General features: G+C 37.7%; 1 protein-coding gene across 10 annotated transcripts in view; it reads left to right on the forward strand.

Moving 5' to 3' along the window:
* Positions 1 to 19,601, forward strand: part of EPC1 (enhancer of polycomb homolog 1) — a 65,070-nt gene that overhangs the window by 42,973 nt on the left and 2,496 nt on the right. For 4 of the 10 annotated variants that reach the window (XM_048293494.1, XM_048293545.1, XM_048293270.1 and 1 more), the window contains 13 exons: positions 122 to 267; positions 353 to 559; positions 954 to 1,102; positions 2,404 to 2,560; positions 3,866 to 4,042; positions 4,154 to 4,243; positions 4,329 to 4,477; positions 5,555 to 5,907; positions 12,026 to 12,109; positions 18,253 to 18,371; positions 18,453 to 18,539; positions 19,187 to 19,328; positions 19,446 to 19,601. The exon at positions 19,446 to 19,601 is cut by the window's right edge and continues 211 nt beyond it. In XM_048293494.1, the coding sequence (XP_048149451.1) occupies positions 122 to 267; positions 353 to 559; positions 954 to 1,102; positions 2,404 to 2,560; positions 3,866 to 4,042; positions 4,154 to 4,243; positions 4,329 to 4,477; positions 5,555 to 5,907; positions 12,026 to 12,109; positions 18,253 to 18,371; positions 18,453 to 18,539; positions 19,187 to 19,328; positions 19,446 to 19,601 (2,016 nt within the window). The other 6 variants (XM_048293399.1, XM_048293330.1, XM_048293450.1 and 3 more) reach the window with 6 other exon arrangements.

Below are 19,601 nucleotides of genomic sequence, written 5' to 3' on the forward strand. Positions count from 1 at the left end.
CTGCAACATTCAAACAAATAATTTTGGTTTTCTCTTGAGAAGTGTGATGTGTGCTCTGGGCACTATTAGAACAAAACATTTTTGTAGTAAAACTAACTTCAACTTTCACTGTATCATTTAGCTTTTAGTTTGGATGCTGAGCAGCCAGATTATGACTTGGATTCGGAAGATGAGATCTTTGTGAATAAGTTGAAGAAAAGAATGGACATCTCTCCTTTGCAATTTGAGGAGATGATAGACAGACTAGAAAAGGGCAGCGGTCAGCAGGTACAACGGTACTTTGAATAAAGAATTTGAAAGACACACTCTATGTATTACTGTATGAAAGTGACATGCTGGGTTTTACATTTAGCCAGTCAGCCTGCAAGAGGCCAAGCTGTTGCTGAAGGAAGATGATGAATTGATCAGAGAAGTGTATGAGTACTGGATTAAAAAGAGGAAAAATTGTCGAGGTCCCTCACTTATCCCAGCAGTGAAGCAGGAAAAACGAGATGGTTCCAGCACAAATGACCCTTATGTTGCTTTTAGAAGACGAACAGAAAAGATGCAGACACGAAAAGTAAGTATATCGGTGCCTCCCTCAGCTTTTCTTTCTTTTCATTCTCCGTCTTCCAGAAAGTTGCTTATATAAAGAAACAATTCTGCAATGTAGTATAACATAATGAAAAATGGGATGTTCTCTTTTCAATTTGCAAGGGCAAAAAACATAAAACGGCTTTAGTCCAACTATTAAATGAAAGTTTATATTCACTTTTTCACTAAATTTACTGTTAAACCTACTTAGGGTGTTGGCAGGCTGTGTGTCATTGATAATGTGCACATGCTTCTCTTTGGTTTAGCATGTGACTTGTCTTTTTTTTTTTTTAATATACCTAAATATTTAGAACTTACTTTAATTCAGATTATTTAACTTCAATAATATGGGGAAACATACATAATTTATGTATCTACAGAATCGAAAAAATGATGAAGCTTCTTATGAGAAGATGCTGAAGCTGCGTCGAGATCTGAGTCGTGCAGTAACCATCCTGGAGATGATAAAAAGGAGGGAAAAAAGCAAGAGAGAGTTGCTGCATTTAACACTGGAAATTATGGAGAAGAGGTAATGGTTATTGAAAATTTGCTGCAGAAAGCTTTGGAAACTATATTCGGATTGCTGCAAATATTTGTACAGTGGGAGATCTTTAAGTTCAGACTCTGTTTCACATTTACAGGATAGCATAGTCATATTTGCCTATGGAAAAAAAAACATTAGGAATTTGCTTATTATGGGAGGGTTATTGTCATACTAAGCTACATCATTTTATTACATGTGTAGATGCTTTCAAATGTATGTATCTACTCTGTATTCTATACCAGAAGAGAGATCATAGTTTCAAGCGAAGTCATTTGAAACTGTGTGTTAAGCATGTAGATTAAGGAAATCCCAGCTATTTTTAAGGCCATTTTCAATCATTACCATTCCTCTCTGACTTCATGGTCTTCATTCTTTGCTAAAAAAGCTTGATCTAATACCCTCTTGTTAGGAAAACAAATAGACATTTCGTACAGTATTAAACGTGAGAGTCATCTCCAGCTAATGCTTCTTTTGCCATCCTGTTGGTCAGCTGTACTGAGGGCCAAATGCTTTGCCAAGTGTCAGCTTTCCCAGTCGACTGAGGATCACAATTGCAATATGGAGATATCCTTTAGGTTGATACTTAGAATCTGAATAGACTTTTCTAGCATAAATATCCATGTTTGAAAGCAAATGTTCTGAGTCAGCAGCTAGTCTGGATTTTTAGGGAGACAAGCTGAACTAGCTCTACCAGGGCATTTCTTTTAAGCCCTGAGCATTTTCAGCAGAAACGTAGAGAGGGAGAAATTGTGAAGATTATTCCAGTTGCTTTTTAAAGAAAACAAGCCATTGAATAGAGGAAAGACTCTAATACCTCCCTCAGAGTAGAGAACTGCACTTCAACTCAGCCTTTGTCACAGGACTTGGAATGTAATGTTTCATGGATCTCCTTATTGAAAATACTCCATAACACAAAAGAGGGAGGATTCATGAATAAGGTATTCTGCTTCACTATTTTAAGACTTTGAGTGATAAATGTATGGTCTTTAAATGGCACCAGTCCCCAAGGAAGGGGGAGGGTAACCCTCTCCTCTTCTTTCCTTTACAGTATTACCTTTTGGAGATGCTTTACAGGGTAGTTGTCCTGTTTCATCTGGCAGCATTATTCATTGCAATTAATTTTATATGTTATTAGTCTCCTTCTCTGGAATCATACTTTTTGTGCTTCTTGCTGATGTCCTGGATGTCCCTTTACCCCAAGTTGCAAGCATTAATTTGTGTTTTTCATTTTTTTACCAGATGGACATAGTAAACATTCCAGCAAATAAAATTTATTCTCATTTCAGGTATAATTTGGGTGACTACAGTGGAGAGATCATGTCTGAAGTCATGGCACAGCGGCAGCCACTTAAACCCACCTATGCTATTCCCATCATTCCTGTGACTAACAGCAGTTCTTTTAAACACCAAGAAGCTATGGAACTGAAAGAATACAAAGTTAAAGTAAGTAATGTCAATAACCAAGTTACTGTTCATGCTCTGAAGTATACAAAATACACCATTTTAGGATTGGAAGAGGGAGGAAGCTTTTTGGAACTGGCAATAGGGTAACAAAACTGCAAGTGAAATAAAATGGCTTTGTTCTGTTGGAGTTTCAAGGAAACAGACTACCAGCATTCCTCAAGACAGAAATAAAGGAAGTACAGACAAACTACAGATAAAAGGACACATGCAATTGTGTTCTTATTCAGGGGGACAGAAACATTTTTCTTTACTACTGTACATAAAGATAGGATGTGCTGAACAAAACTGTATTTATTATCTAGATGTTGTACAAAGATAGAACTAATGATGTGAACGCCACGTATTGTTTTAAGTTACGTAGTTAATTTAATATGGAGGGTTGGGATTTGTTTTGTTTCTGAAATATGACCCATTGATAATTGTCCCTCTGCTGTGTATATTTGGTTTCATATTTAAGTAAAGTGTCAAATAATCTTAGTTGATTTAGACAGCTGACAAGTACTTTTCTCCCTGCAGGCTTTAATTTTGTGTCATACAAAGCATAGCTACAGTGCGAACAACTGAGCATGTTAAGTAGGTCAGGTAACACAGGATAAATGCTGAGGTATAATTTGAATTTTAAACCAAGACAACTTGTAATTGAAGAATATCTAGAGGCTGTTCTGAATTTGATGAGGTGGCTTGAATCAGTGAATTCTTCCACTGATAGTAAAGCATTATCATTGTGATTGCTGGTGTGTTCTTGCTTATCAGTGATGTTGGATCAGTGCAGTATGTCACAGCTTGGAAACTTGGGAAATGCACTTAAACTTGGCTTTGCATTGTATCGGGGAGTGTGTTTAATTTTTAGAGACGTTTGCAAGATTATAGGTATCTTTGAGAAGTCTATTTTTGCCTTCAGAGCACTGCTTGATGCTTAGTAATACCCTAACACTGCATAAATGGCTATCAATTGAAAATGCTAGGAAGTAAAAAAAGTGCCTCATGGACATCATCATATACATTTTGGTCTAGATCTTCAAAGTAGTACTGTTACCTTAACTGCTAGTGAATTACCTAGCACAGATTGAGCAAACAGTGCTTGATTCTACCTTGTCTGTTCAATGTTTCAATTACTGGAAATGAAATACAGGCACTCTGAAATGACTGCATGTTTTACAGTGAAGATGGTAGAGAGATGAGTTCATGTCATTAGCTTGCTTACACAGGAGTTCATTTAAATTCCTGTTTTAATGTAATTTTCTTCTGTGTGTAATTTTACACTGCTTTTTATTTTTCTTGCAGCAAGATAAACCTGATGTTATTAGACCCAAAAGAAAGTATGAGAAGAAGCCAAAAGTCTTACCTTCGTCCGCTGCTGCTACTCCTCAACAGACAAGTCCTGCTGCACTGCCAGTCTTTAATGCTAAAGATTTGAATCAGTACGATTTTCCTAGCTCAGATGATGAACCTCTCTCCCAGGTAGGACCTCTACAGTTTTGTGCTGCTCTTTGGGAAAGAGTAGAAGTAAAACTCAGGAATTTTCTAATATCTCTCCTTTTACGCTATGCTTACCCCATCTCCTCTTTGAAGGTTTTGTCTGGTTCTTCGGAGGCGGAGGAAGAAAATGATCCTGATGGTCCTTTCGCCTTCCGTAGAAAAGCAGGCTGTCAGTACTATGCTGTAAGTAGAATTTCCTTATGCGTTATGAGGCAGAGTGTCATTGTGGGAAGACATCTTGTGTTTAATTGTTTAAAATTATTTTAAGCCTCATTTAGATCAACCTGGCAACTGGCCATGGAGTAGCCCTAAGGAGGGAAGATTAGGAGATGTGCGTTACAGATATTGCTTAACCACCCTCACTGTACCCCAGAGGTGTATTGGGTTTGCACGAAGGCGGGTTGGCCGTGGTGGAAGGTGAGTGCTGTGTAATTGTTGCTGTTTATAAAAATAAAACTAAAAAAATCAGTAAGATGCAAAGAACAACAAAATATAAAAAAAACCCAAAAACCAAAAAATAAAAAAATGGAGACATCACAGGGAGATTAGCTGGCTAATGTTTCCATTTTTATTTTGCACTAGTGGAAGCTGTTTTAGTAATGTTTTCTTAAATAGTTCCATTTTTGGACATGAAAATACATGTGTATCTTCAGTTGTGATTAGTTTGTTTTTATATTATTTGCATAGCTGTCCTCAAACAGTAGCATTTCAAGATAGCAAAAATTGTATTTTGCAAAAAATGCTTTTCAGAGTTTCGGCTGTATTTGGTGATTTTGGGAGAGGTGCTTAGACATTACAATAACTGCTGTATTTCAAACTTGTGAAAAATATCAAATAATTACTTATTTCAGGCATTTTGCTTTTAAGAATATTCACTGAAAACAATTTATAAATGGTTGAGTGTATATGATGTTTTTAAGGAAACAGTATATTTGTATTAAGTGTTTATTAATAGTAAGAATGTGATTTGCCTTTCAAATTTATGCTTAGCACCTCTTCACATATTAGTAAGCCAGCTTGGCCAGTCGGTAAGATGACTCTTACTGGGATGTTTGCAAGGGGATTTGGAAGTTAGTGTGCGACATCCCTACTGCATTGGGATGGTTGTAGGTATAGTCAGTATATATGGGAGTAAGGCTTTGGAAATGAAGTTACTTTAAGAGGACATGTGAATCAGTTTTTGCTTAATCAGTGTTATTCTCTAGGTCTTTTTGTTTTAATTCTATGTTGTTGCAGTGTCTTCAATATATGCATGATGTACCTCAGCTCTTCAGACAGTAGAAGCTAGAATATACCTAAATGTACTACTTACTGTGAAATAATAGATGGTCGTGCATTGTTGTCAGGGGAGTGTGTATATGTGTGTTTGCTTGTTCTAGAACACTTTTATGTAGCTTTTTTATCCCTTTATCATCCAGAAGCACACGTCAAACCAATAACTTCCTTGGTATTTTCTTGCCACTGTATAATTGTGCATTGTTCTCCTGGTTTTAGGGTGCTACTAGACAGAGCGCATTCGGACTACGATAATGCATTTCATCATCTGGATTTGGAAAGGTTTTCCTCATCACAACACTCTTCAATCAGTCAATTTGCCAATACCTCAGAAACAAATACCTCGGACAAATCTTTCTCAAAAGACCTCAGTCAGATACTAGTCAATATCAAATCATGTAGATGGCGGCATTTTAGGCCTCGGACACCATCCCTACATGACAGTGACAATGATGAACTCTCCTGTAGGAAATTATACAGGGGTTTAAATCGAACAGGCACAGCACAACCCGGGACCCAGACATGCAGTACCTCTATACAAAGTAAAAGTAGCAGTGGTTCAGCACATATTGGTATGTTTATTTTAACAAACTTGCTTCTAGAAGTTTTAAGCTTATGTCAGAAAATCCAGAATATCATTAGGTCATCCATACTTTACACTGTGGTCTATTTTGATGGTAACAGCCCATCTTAACATGTATCTCCTTTTTGCTACACTGAATTTATTTGTGTTTATTGCTAACAGTAGTGTACTGCATCTGAGATTTATACAAATGCTACAGTGGTATATAATTACAATTTTAGAAATATGAAAGTTGAAAAAACAGTACTGTGTAGGGTTTAAGTTGACTGAAGAGTTGGATTTTTGAAATTAAAAATACATTAATTGAAATGTTGATATAAAATGTTGATTAAGGACCAAATTTTTTCTAGTACAAGGTGTGGCAGTGATGGGAAATGTTTAGGTAAAATGTTTGCATTTAAAATCCCAGCATGCTATGAATTGTTACTTGAACTTAAATGCCATTTCCCAGGTAAGAAGTACCCAGCCCACCCTCACTGATGCATCTGCTTATGCTTAGCAAAACTCTTGGACTAATCATCTCTACATCTTGTCAGCAAGTGGCAGATTACATCTTGTAGAACTTAATTACAGATTTGAGGATCTGACTCTGAAAAAACATGATGTGGTAGTGGTTTTTAATGGGAACACTATTGGATAGCATCACTCTTGCTATAGGATTCTTCTCACTAGAAGACTGGTATTTACATGTTTAAAATGGAACTTACTAACTCTTCAAAATTAATGAGCTATTTACTGTAAATGTTACCTTTTAATAGAAGGTTAAAGTGGTGTAATTTTTTATAAAAAAAACCCGTAAAAGTTCACCATGGTTTTGTAAGGAGCCCTCTAGAATCATATTTTCCTTGCCATTTTGAATTATGGCTTTGGAAATCAATCAGAAAACCTGGATAATGTAGGAGTGTGGTGAGCTGAGATGCGCTGTACTGGTTTGAAAACAAACCAGTGGGAGATCGCGAGTCAGAATTATAGTTTAATAGGAACATTAAAATAAATGCAATAGTACAAGAACACTGACAGAGTCAGGATGCAAGCTGACACACCCTGTTAGTCAGGGTGGTGGTAGCAGTCCAGATGAAGTGGTCCTGTTGAAGCAGGGATCCTGTAGAAGGGTCTGGTCTTCACCTGAAGGTCCAGTGGTAGCTCTTGTCCTCTGGGAATCCAGTAGGTAGGGCTGCTTGTGGCGTTCCAAACCCCGGGTTATATCCAGGTGGGAATGCTTGGCTCCTCCCCTTGGCCAGAGCATCTCACAATGGGCTGATGTAACTCTGAGTCATGTGGTGGGTCCTTGATTGCCCATTAAACAGAGCCCCCAAACAGAGTTACCAAGGATGAATCATGGTAGGAGATGATGAACACTGCCCCACCTGTTTTAACAACTTGTGAAGAAGATAATAGAATACATACTAGTGGTTACATCTTACATTGTAACCTGGAACATGCATATACCTAATAAATTAAGGGAATTGTGGATTGTTTTGGTGATTTGCTTTAAGACTTTTATGCTGGTATCAGATAACTTTAATTTTCTGTTTGCCACTATATTATGTGCCTTCCCTCCTCTATCATGTTTTGAGGTTTTTTTTCCTGAAAATTCTTTCTCCTTGCATTTGTAGAGTTAGTGAGCAGCTTTGTTCTGCTGCTTTATTTCATGCTTCTCCATGCTGTCCTAGAGTAGGTCCTTGCCCCCCCCATGCCCCTTTCTTCTTTCATGGTTCTTCTTGCTGGAAATGTACAAGGGCCAAAACTGATGATTCTTCTGGTTTGTGATCTTAGTGTGGCTTTTGGTGTTTAAATTCTGCCCTTTCACTGGTTTGAATCAGTAAACCAAATCCAACTGAATTGAGGGCATTCTCTGCCTGGTGGCCAGTCTGAATTGTGATAAATGGTAGCCAGATTACAAGTGTGAAAACAAAACTAATGTATGTTGAATAGACTGTAAATACACTGAAAAGTATTAATGGGCAATGCTTTACATACGAAAATCACATAGACTTGAAAAATTGGCTGATGGATTTTAAAGCCCATGTTTCTGTGTGTGTCTATAAATAAACACACGCACATCCTTTTATAGTATTTTTTCCTGAAATAGATGGTAAGGATATTTATCTACATCATTTAGGAATTAAATGGAATTGTTATTTATGTTGATGAGTCCCATAGAAGGTTTTAATTGTGTGGTTGCATTTTGAAGCCCGTGAGAAACACATGCATGTAAGTACCGGGTATATTACATTCATTTGTGCTTGGAATTCTGTGCGAATGATTTAGTATCTGTGAAAAACATTTAAGTTAGTATTCCAAGCTTTTCAAAATATAAATGTGGAGTTTAGTTTCCTAAATTTTTTTAGGATTTGATATGGCAATTAAATGTTCAATAAAAAAGTATAGCTGTCTGAATTCATAGATACACTTTAAATTGGTTACCAGAGTCCTTGGATAGTCACTTGCAATTAATACAACTAGGTAGATTGTGTTCATATAATTATAAATAATCTTAATTGTGATTCTTGTTGCATTGGAGGTATATATGACTCTGTGTATATGTGGTGTATGCTGATCACCTGTTCAAGTGTAGGTGTTTGTAAGGAGCACAGTCTACTTCAACTTCATCTTGGTGCCAGTCTGGTTTTAGTGGTTTTTTTTTTTTTCCATTTCTGAAAGGATTCTGTGAGATACGTTGTCTACACAGATCACAGGGGTGTTTGCGTGTCTCATGTATGAGTCTGACTTCCTCAAAGGTGCCTGTCAGTGGGGGCTACAGCTGCTGAGTTATGTCTTTATACTTTCTGTAGCAAATACTGTAGAGAACATCTGGTATCTAACAGCCATCCTGAAGTTTTTCTAGTAGTTACTACTGCAGCTTAACAACCCTGTTGGGTTTCCCTGATCCTTTTTAAAGCTGGGAGTTTGTTGTGGGTGTGGATGTTCTAGGTTTGTTTTTTCTTTGCCTTTTAGGTTTTTGAAGTGGCAGTTGGTCTTTTGTCAGAAAACACTTAGTAATACATCTCTATTTTTTTTTTAAGTCATTTTATCTTTTCACTGCTACTGTGACTTGTGGTCAAACAATATTGCTTACTTTTAAGATGTTCATCCTGGGATTCTGTAGTGACCAGCAGAGGTGGTCATGTTGCCATACGTGTTGTGTGCCCTCACATAAGTTTTTTTTGTTTCCCCACTAAGAAAGTCTTGAGCTTTTTCTGTTTTGCATGATCCAGACATGCTGTTGACGTGAAACAACTGCTGTGGAAAATACTTTTCTCGGGTCTGTTATACATGGCCAGCAGGGCCATGAAGTTGAGATGGTATCTCAGGTCTTCTGTTCATGAGAGGGTATGTTACAAAAGCTGTGCTGTAACATACCATTCTGTGGCTACAGGGAGTATTATTTTCATCCTGAAGATCAGAGAGAGGTTTCCACAGAGCTGGGCGTTGTATAAACATTTTGAAGTGCCTTTGATCCTAAAGAAAGGCAATTTATTCTGATTCTGACTTTGAGTGCTCAGTATTAAAGATCTGTGGAAGTTGTTGCACTGCGATTTTGCATGTAAACCAAGAAGGCATGTGTTAAAATCCCTTACAAGTTACCTGAACACTTGTGGTGTGCTGAAGGCTAGACTTTGGCAGCAGGATCAAGTGGCCAAGTAGCATTACTTGCATAGGGGGTGGTTCCTTCTGATCTTACTGAAGAATTATGAAGAAGTATCCTTTACCCTCTTGAAAAAAGAGCTGATTAAAAGGTATTGACACGTTATTCAGAACATCACTAAAAAGGAAACAAGAACATTAAAGCACTATTGTTGTGGAGAATTAACTTGTTCAGCAGCAGAACTACTTCAGAAAAGGAGCCTGTATTGCTGGCAAAATTACTTCAGTAAAGGAGCCTGTATTGCTGGCAGCGTCAAGTTTCTCAGTCATAATCTTCAGAGATGGAGTGTACAGTAGGCATGAGTATTGATCTGAAGTGTTTGTGTCCCCTGTTAGATTGATTTGGTTCTGCCAGGCAAATAGTCTTTGGACTGCATCACTTTAGAGACTGTGCTCTCTGCTGGAGACTTTCTATTAAATGTGTTGCATTCACATTTTTGAATGCTTGGATCTCATAAACAAAAGTTAGAGACACTTAAAGCTGCACACATGGATCATTCTGTTTCAGCCTTGTGTTTAGGAAGCAGAGCAGAGATACCTATCACTAGTGAAATATTGGAGCACTGGTTCCCAGGCTCTGCAGTAAGAGCAGGCTACAGTCTTGCATTCTGTTGCTTTCTGCCTTAGTCACCCAGAAGCTGGATCACTTTGAAAACAGTGTCTAAAAGCTGGCAAGGCTAAAGAGGCTGGTGGTTAACTTGAACCTGCTCACTGAGTTGGGAAATCACTCTTTTAGAAGAAGCCTTACTGAAAATTGTTAGGTTTTGTGTTTGGGATTGTAGACATTGCTGTATATGAAAAGCTGTGGGTATCCAGAATATAGTCAAATGCCTTGCATTCTCTTGTAAACTAGACATTTAGGTCATGTGATGCAAATAGTGCATTGCTATTCAGTAACTTCTGCTGTGGGAATTCCATAGAAATAACATTTTCCCAGTCAACTTGAATGCCTTTTTTGGACCTCCTAATCTGCTTTTTAAAAGCAGTTTTTCATGCTTGGGAATCTAGCAGGGTAGTGAGCTATGCTTCCATTTCCCAAATATATAATGTTGGTTGATGGATCTGTACTTCTTCAGCCTGGAGAAGAGAAGGTTTTGGGGTGACTTAGCTGGGACCTTCCAGTATCTGAAAGGAGACTACAAGAAAGATGGAGAGGGACTTTTTACAAGAGCATGTAATGACAGATCAAGGGGGAATTGATTAAAACTGAAAGAGAATAGGTTTGGATTAGATATTAGGAAGAAATTCTTTACTGTAAAGGTGGTAAGGCACTGGAACAGATTGCCCAGAGAAGTTGTGGATGCCCCATCCCTGGAAGTGTTCAAGGCCAGATTGGATGGGGCTTTGAACCTGCTCTAGGTGAAGGTGTCCCTGCCCATGTCAGAGGGTTTAGAACTAGATGAGGTCCCTTCCAGCCCAAACCATTCTGTGATTCTATATTGTTTTGTCATGTTGTCGTTAAGGTGTTACACCTAATACCAGATTTTAGACAGCCCTTTTCCAGAAAGAAACAGGAGGGAGCTCCTCAACCCTTGTGGCAATTCCTTGTAGCAATGTAGAAGGACTTACCCATGGCTTTTACGCCATCACTGGCTGTTTAGATGTTATTTAAGCGTTGTAGCTGTAGTATTCTCGACACTGCTCTGTGTTACTGTTTTCACTTTTTTGAAATGCTTCTTTCACATTACAGGATAAACTTGGTGATAAAAAATACTGAAATTTGTAATGGCCGCTTCCAGTTATCATTGGAATTTAATAGTCTTGGCCCATCTGTGGCTGCACTGTTGAGATCCTAGTTGAAAAGCAATGGCATTGAGAGTAACAGGTGCTTATAACCCATCCTAAACTTAGTTGAAGGAGGAAATACTAAAAGGAAAAGCCTCTTTAGTCTGGGAAATGTGACTGTGGATGGGGGAAGAGTCAATACTTTTTGAAACACGCAAGCACTTCCAGAGAATTCAAGACTTTGTAGTCTGACCAGATTTTCTCATTGGGTTTCGATTCAGCTGGAGTAAAACTTTGCTCCAAAACAGTGTATTTCTGGGCTTGTGGATCTGTTACACTTTGCATCCCATGCAAGGATGGTCACATTTTTAACTGCGCAGTAAACTGTGTGTACCCCAACTGGCATGTGACATTTTGGTGGAAGCTAATTTTAACAATAATGGGCAGACAAATATAAATGCATAGCAAGTTTTCTAGCTTTTATTCAATGGCTAGCAAAAAATCCTTATTAATTATTTTCTGTCTGTCTTCTGCTACCAAGTAGCGAGTGCATATATAGACCTTATATCTAGTTTATAATTTCTACAGTTCTGATTGTAGGAGTTTCACACTTAAGTTCTTTGGGGCTAAAATAAAAGGCTGTTGTAGTAGTAATCAAGGGCATAATGATTCATATTCTCATAGTGTCTAATCATGCCATGTTTAAGTAAAACCAATCTTGAACTTCTTTTCAGAAAGTGAAACATCTTTGGGTCTGGTGCATCAAATACTAAATCACACTGATGGCTCTAAGTCTCTCCAATCTTCTGAATTCACTGGTGAGAACTTGCTGTACAGTCGAAAATCTTTAACCAGGGAGTCTAAGCCAGATAACATCTCTCATAAGACAGATTTTAAAATGTGATGTTCTGGATTACTTAGCATTGTGATCGATGTTTGCTTTGCATGCACTTTGGCATTAGTAACCACTGATTGTTGTCTTATACAACAGGGATGCAATGCTCTCATGTATTTCCCTTAAGAAGACCTTGTGACATGATACATCATCTTTCCACACACATTAGCAGTTCTGTAGTTTATTGAATTTCTGAAAAAGTTTGGAAGCTTTAGTTAAGTGACCTTTCTTCTATTACCTGATCAAAACTCCCTTTTTAATGGTTATCACCTCCACTGAAAGGATTAGGAAATCTAGTATTCTATAAATGGATTAGAGAGGTTCTTTGAACCTAATGTAGTCTTAATGCTTCAGTTTTCCCACTGAAATATCATTTCTACTCTTGAGAACAAATACTTGTTATGAAACAGCTTTTAAGCGACTGCAATTTAAAGATCTGATTCTTAAGATTTAACCAGAGTGAAACACTTGCTGAAAGGTTTAATTATGCTGTTTGAGTCTCTCAGTATCAATTTTTTTAAAAACTTCATTAAAGAAAAAAAAAATCTTAGCTAGATAGGTCAGTGTGTTTACTCCACAAAGCTTGCTCAGTTTGCCTGGCAAATCTAGTGAGCGTCTTCCGTTCAGGAAATGAAAAGGAACGCCAGTAGAGCGACCAGGAGCTTACACATGTGTTTTCTGGGGTATGCTCCCTCACTTTTTAGGAAACTGGTTATTGTGGTCAACTTCTTTAAAGTCTGTGTTTTCCTACTTAAGGGTAGAAGAGTAACAAGTGAGTGATCTCACAGTAAAACTTGCAGCAGTAGCTGGGAGGGGAGGCTGTGGCTGTTTATCATAAAAAGACCCATCTGTTCTTACAGATTGCACAGCCAGCCCCCCCCACAGACACTTGTCACTGGTTTTGGCCACTTTTGGGAAGGACTTGAGTTTTTGGAGAAGCTAGATGTAAGCTACAGAACTGTAAGGCTAGTACATGTTAAATGCTGTGGTACAACCAGTGAGCTCTGTTAGAATAGTTTTATATTGCAGTATAAAACTGTGAACTATGCGTCTTTGAAAAGTCCATTGGCAAGTATCACTGTTACTGTGTGCTCCAAAAAGCAATACCTGAGTATTGCCATCCCACAGAATTTGGTTGATGTGTAAACAGAATCATGCAATTGGAAAATGATACTCAGTGGCTTAGTTTGAGAAAAAAATAGATATATAATTATCCCAAAGAGTACAAATACTCATATAAATGAATGTAGGAAAATGCATTCATAGTGCAGTGTGCAATAACTCAGTTTTTGATAAAACAAGATTCATAGCTGTCACTAAGGAGATACTGAGCAGTCATTTATCCTGTCAGTCAGTATCAGTAATGTACAGTGTTTCTTTTCTTCTACCTTCCTTCCATTCCTTTTCGCAGTCCGTAAGCCAGAAGACATTTCCTTGCTGCGAAAGTACAACACCAATACATTGCAGAATATTTGTTTGTGTTGTCCCGAGCTGTTAAATGAACAGGATAACAGCATGACACCATGTACTGACTTTAGATCTGAAGGTTGTCTCAACTGAAATATTACCACTTGATACAGTGTGCTGCAAAAAAATAAGGAGCATTCGTATAGCCAAGTCTCTTGGTAAAGAGCTGCCCATCTTCTGATAACCATCTTGAGATATGAATAATTCCAGGCGGAGTTGTGCCTTAAAGGTTCCTCATTTAAGGTTAGAAAAGGAGTTGGGCTAGGTTAACTTAAGAGTCAAGTGACTTGCATAAATTACTGAAAGTGTCTTGGAAAGTATGTAGAAGTTTTGTGGCAAGGTACAGCTGTTAACTGAGAAAGACAGTTGAGATATTATGAAATGATAATGTTCTTATTTATTGTGTATTAGTAGTGTTGTTTGAGATTTCCCTCTTTACCCATCACTGTGTAGTGAATGAAACTGGGTGTTTTGTCACTGTTTAATTTGGTAAATCTTGTACTATTAAATAGTCATTACTGAGTGACGGAACCATGACCTCTGAGGTCTGAGCATGCAGTTTGAGAAGAGTCTGTAAGCACTGCATCCCTGTTTAGGGCTGCTGAAGCAAGGACCTGAATTAAAATCTCATGTGTCATCTTTAACCATTGAATGTTGTTTTGTCCCTGTTTAGAACGTCAACCTGTTGTTCATCTTTCTGTTGCTTACTAACGTTTTTTAAAGCCTTGGAGGTCTTCAGTAATGTCGGGAATCTGTAACTTTGTGTAGTGTTGTGTAGCAGTACTCTCCTGAGTTGCGAGAAATGCGGTTACTGTTCAGAAAAGCTCTGGGCTTCCTGCTCGCCTGCACAATTTTTTCCAGGCCGATAAAGAGCGGTGTATGACAAAAAGGGAATGACATTCATTTTTGCTACTACTTCTACATGTACCATTTTTCTTTTGACATGCATGAAAGGTTATCAGCTGTGTCCTTTCTCCTTTCTAGAAGAAAAATTAGAAGAGAGTAAAATTTTTGGAAGAAGGTTCTTGGGGATACTCACTGGTTTTTTTTAGATAAAGTGATGTTAGCAAGATGCTGAGTTTGGCACCCATCCAGTTGCATCAATGCTGCATTGCAGACAAGCAGAAAGTGTTCTCTGCAAGCCATGTAACACATTAATAGCAGCTACATTTTTATGCAGCAAAGCATTCTGTTCGAATTGGTTCTTTAAAAAAAAGACAGCTGAGCTTAGACTTGCTCTTTGAGAAACTCAGGACCGTGCCTGCAGATGTAGAGGCACAGTCAGTCAGGACACCCATGACTTCGCTGTGCTGAGCATATGTGTGATTTCCCCAGTTCCAGTCACAGTTGGGTGCCACAGGAAATGAATATATAAGATTAAATAGGTGAACGTACTTTCATGTGAAGTATATACAGATGGGTTTTTTTCATGCATGGGAATGATAGTTTTCAGAAGCAACTTATATATCACAATTAATATGCTTATCTTTTCAACTGAAATGTAATATAAGCTGTAGTCTGAGAGCAGGAGGGGAAGAAACCCAGTGGTCATGTTAACAAAATACATGGTGGCTTTTAACAGAAGAGGAATAAAGCATGCTGTCCTAGTTTACAGGTCTTGAGAAGAAGTTTTGATTTGGATAGTTCACAGTAATAGTAATGCTTTCATTAAAACCTTCATCGTAGTGTTAGCATGGAGAGGGAAGACCTGGCTTATGTAACTACAATCTATAACCCATTCTGGTACATTAGCATGTCTATCTATGGAATGGAAAAGGAATATCAATCAGATTATTTTAGGTGGCTGTAGCTTGCAGCAGCCCTTCATGAGCAGTGGTGTGTTTCTAACCTGGATGCAACTGACTCAGGATTTCACAGTAAAGCTCTGATAGTGTTGTAAGTAGTATTTTGAAGTGTCTGTTTTAATAAGGGAAACAGCAAAAACGTTGCTGAGTGTTTAACCTAAATTGAAAAAAACTGAAGTTAGTTGTTCTTGAGCATATTTTCCAGGTAGTATTTTTAAGTGGAGGAGAAGCAGTTGGAATATAGATGAAGGTGATGGTGGTAGTAGGGTTCTTCTGTCACTTGTTTCCTTTGACAGCTGTATAACTTCCCAGACTGGTGGGAAGCATACAACTCCTAAGGGTTACAGGCTGCTTAAAAATAAATGAACTGATGGTACAATTTCAAAAATACAGCTTTTCTAATTGTCACTTTTGGAAAGAAGGGAGTATGCTTCCAGCCGTTCATTATTTAGCATAGTCTTTCCTAAACAAGCATAGCTTGTCTGCATAGGCTTCATTTGCTGTTCTTCCAAAAGAAAGCAGTATTTTGGAGGTGGTTAAACCAACACAGGTGACTGAGTTTACTTCAACTGTTTTATACCTAGAATCTTAAATATATTTAGGACTTAAAAACTGAAGTGAACTCTTAATAAATTTTGCTTAAATAGGTACAAGTGAGGTGATTATGATGGTGGAAGCCTTAATCATAGTCAAAGATGGTGGTACGACCTCCTTTTTTGCCCTTCGTCATTCTGTGTGTTGTCTTTATTTATGTAACTTATACAATCTACTCCTAAGCAATATATTTACAGTATTATACTACAGAATAAAATACCTTGTTGATGGAATCATAGAATATACGGAGTTGGAAGGCACCCATCAGTATCATCAAGTCCCTGCTGTCCCTGCACAGGTCACCCCGATAAATCACACCATGAGTAAATAAATGGAACTTTCAATATCATTCGCACTATGTTGGCTAAACATATGCTGATTCTAAATTTTAGGGTTTGGAAAAACAATAAATTATGTATCTCTCAGTACCAGAACAGTATATGCATTTTCCTCCCTCTGTTACTGCTGCTCAGCTTTCTCATGTTGATCTTTGTGTGCCAAAGCTTTCTTGCTCTAACTTATGTTGGATGGCAGCTTAAAAAAAAAAAATCTAAAGGAGTTGTAAATTTTCTTTTTTGTATAAATTAAACAGTCATCTCCTTGAGTATTTATTCAATGAATTCTAATTTGTTTGGTTCGGGGTTTTTTTTAGAAAGGACATTTATGAGTGAGGTTACTACTTTTAAGCTATTCCTGTAGGAATATTTATAAATTCTTGCAGTGATATTTAACTGTAGAAGTATTTAGAAGTAATTTGTTGCTTATGGCAGTATAAATAAGTGCTACATCCCTACTTGCTCAAAGATGTTACTTACAAAAAAAGGTAACCTGAATGTAACAGCTGAGTAAAATTTTATAGCTTCAAATGTTCAGATAGGAAAATGCTGGTAATAATTCCAGTGCAATTTCTAATACATACTAGAAGTAGTTTGAACAATATTTAAACACCAAAAAAAGACAAGCACACCAGGAAGGTGCATGCTCAGCAGTGTTTGCTCTGATGTTTCCAAATATTGCAGCCACTTACACTGACTTATTCAAGATTTACATAAGATATAATTGGTCTTCAGAATCCTACTGTATCTATAAGTAGGACATTATCATAATTTTGATGCAAACATTATTTTCTGCAGGCAAGCAAGCCTGAAGGAGTAGACTAACAAAAGATTCTTTAAAATTTCAATTTGTGAACAGGATTTAAGTGTGGTAGTGATTTGTTGCCGAGCAGTAGTGAACTTCCCCGAAAGCATGACTTCCACTGCATTCTTGAAGTACAAGTACTATTTACAGCACATATTTGGGAACATTTGTACAATCTGAACGTAAAACGGAAGGAAAATCTGAAAGGTGTATCCTTTGCAAGGGCATTCACACTCTAACCTTGATTCAGTTTGTAAATTGAAATCTGAGGCTTCGTTTTGTTTTGGAAATGTAAACTAAAAATCCTTGCACTGAAGTTAGTTAATGAAATAGTGATTCTGCTGCACCATTGGGCATCCCCTTGTCAATCTGTACAATTAACGCTGTGTCAGTTTTATACCTGTGGGATAAATGGATAAAATTCTGCCTGACTTGTGGTGCACCGAGTTGCCTCTCAAAGATTTTAAAGAGAAGGGTATAGTTCTGTGAAATTTGGTATTGATGGAGTTACTTGTATTTGTGTAGTTACAAACAAAAAAAACCCCTGTACAGCCATAGTCTGCACAGTTGTGAGCATGCCAAACCTAATGTTTTCAACTAAAACATAAATCTTAGTTGTAGGCCCTTGCTGCTTTCAGAGTGCTGTCAGTGAGGGTTGCATTGCAGTTGCCAAGTTTGGCATATAAACCTATTTCACTAATAATGCAGGTACTGTAGTTTCACAAGGTAAAACCAGTGATGCCATTTCTACCTAATCATTCTTTTTAATCTGTTTTTAAAGTGGGCTTGATTGCATTTTGGTTCCTTTCTCCCCCTCCCTTTTTAGTATCTTGAGCTAAATTCAGTTAAAGCCTATATACTAAACAAACAGAGAAGGTGTAGTTTGAACAAAAATTTCTAGGAGGATGGCAGCCTTTTTGACATAAAGGTGCATTAAGGCTCTTAGGAACTTGCTGTGGTAGTTTTTTTGGGGGGTTTTAGGTTTATAAAGTAGATGTGTTTATATACACAACTCCTACATATTTTGATATAGTATTTTCTCATTTTATATTTTGTTCAGCATTTACAGCCGAACAATACCAGCAACATCAACAGCAACTGGCACTAATGCAGAAACAGCAGCTTGCACAAATTCATCAACAGCAAGCAAATAGTAATTCCTCTGCCAACACATCACAGGTGAGGGATTTGTCTGTGCTATGATTTATCCCTCATTGTTTCCCACCAGGGTTCATCTCTAATTGTCAACTGTTGCCATAGAACCTTGAAACTAACCAACAGGAAAGTGGCTTTCGCCTGAATCTACATCATAGCCATTCTGTAAAGTGTTTAGAAGGGACACTGCAGGTGAGTGTGGCAGGCATTGCCTCTGCTCCCTCTTAACAAAAAAAAAAAAGATGGGTCAGTCAATTAAGGAAATTTTCAAAGCCTTAGAAGTATGAATTGCAGAAATCTCCAGCCATATCATTATCCTCTTGTCAGTGGGGGATTTTCCGAGCAGAATTTTAGTTAATTAAAGCTAACTCATACATATGTCCTCCCATACAGCTGTGGAAGTGTCTAATACTCATAAATGTGTAGTGAGATTACAGTGGTGACAGACATACGAAAAGGTTCAAAGTTGCTTGCAATCTGAACCTCCAAGTCTCTGAATTGGGTTTGGAGTTTCATGAAAACAGGTTGATCTGTGAAACAGTGTTGTTACATAGAACTTCGGAAATCAGCTTCTTTGTGTTTTGAATAGTTGTGGGGAATATCATCTTGGTTGTTTTAATAGAGCTGAAAGTGCATGGTAGTACAAAAAATCACAGTTGAGATTTTTAGCTAGCTTTACCAAATGCTGACAGTTTGATCTGAGAGAATGGCTGGTCCACAGTTCTGATTTACATGTATTGATGTTTGTTTTACTAGGTTTTGTGTAGCTTTAAAATGGGGAGAGTACTGACAGTTTGGAAGCCTCAATCACATATATTTGCCACCATTGTTGTTTTTAGGGTTTTGTTTCCAAGACACTGGATTCTGTTAGTGCTCAATTTGCTGCTTCAGCTTTGGTTACATCAGAACAGCTGATGGGATTCAAAATGAAGGATGATGTGGTGCTTGGAATTGGGGTGAATGGCATTCTTCAGGCCTCAGGTATGCAACTGTTTGACAGAATTTGATTGCATCTTGATTTTTACAGTGAAGACGTGTCTGTTCAGAGTTGAGTATTTTCTGAAAAACGAGCTTACTGATTTTTTTTTTCTGTTGCAGGAGTGTACAAGGGCTTACACCTCAGTAGTACTACACCTACTGCACTTGTCCATACAAGTTCATCGTCAACAGCAGGTTCAGCCTTGTTACAGCCTTCAAATATAACGCAGACTTCGAGTTCCCACAGTGCACTGAGTCACCAAGTAACTGCTGCCA

Source organism: Corvus hawaiiensis, chromosome 1, assembly GCF_020740725.1.
Source record: "Corvus hawaiiensis isolate bCorHaw1 chromosome 1, bCorHaw1.pri.cur, whole genome shotgun sequence".
Taxonomy (NCBI): Eukaryota; Metazoa; Chordata; class Aves; order Passeriformes; family Corvidae; genus Corvus; species Corvus hawaiiensis.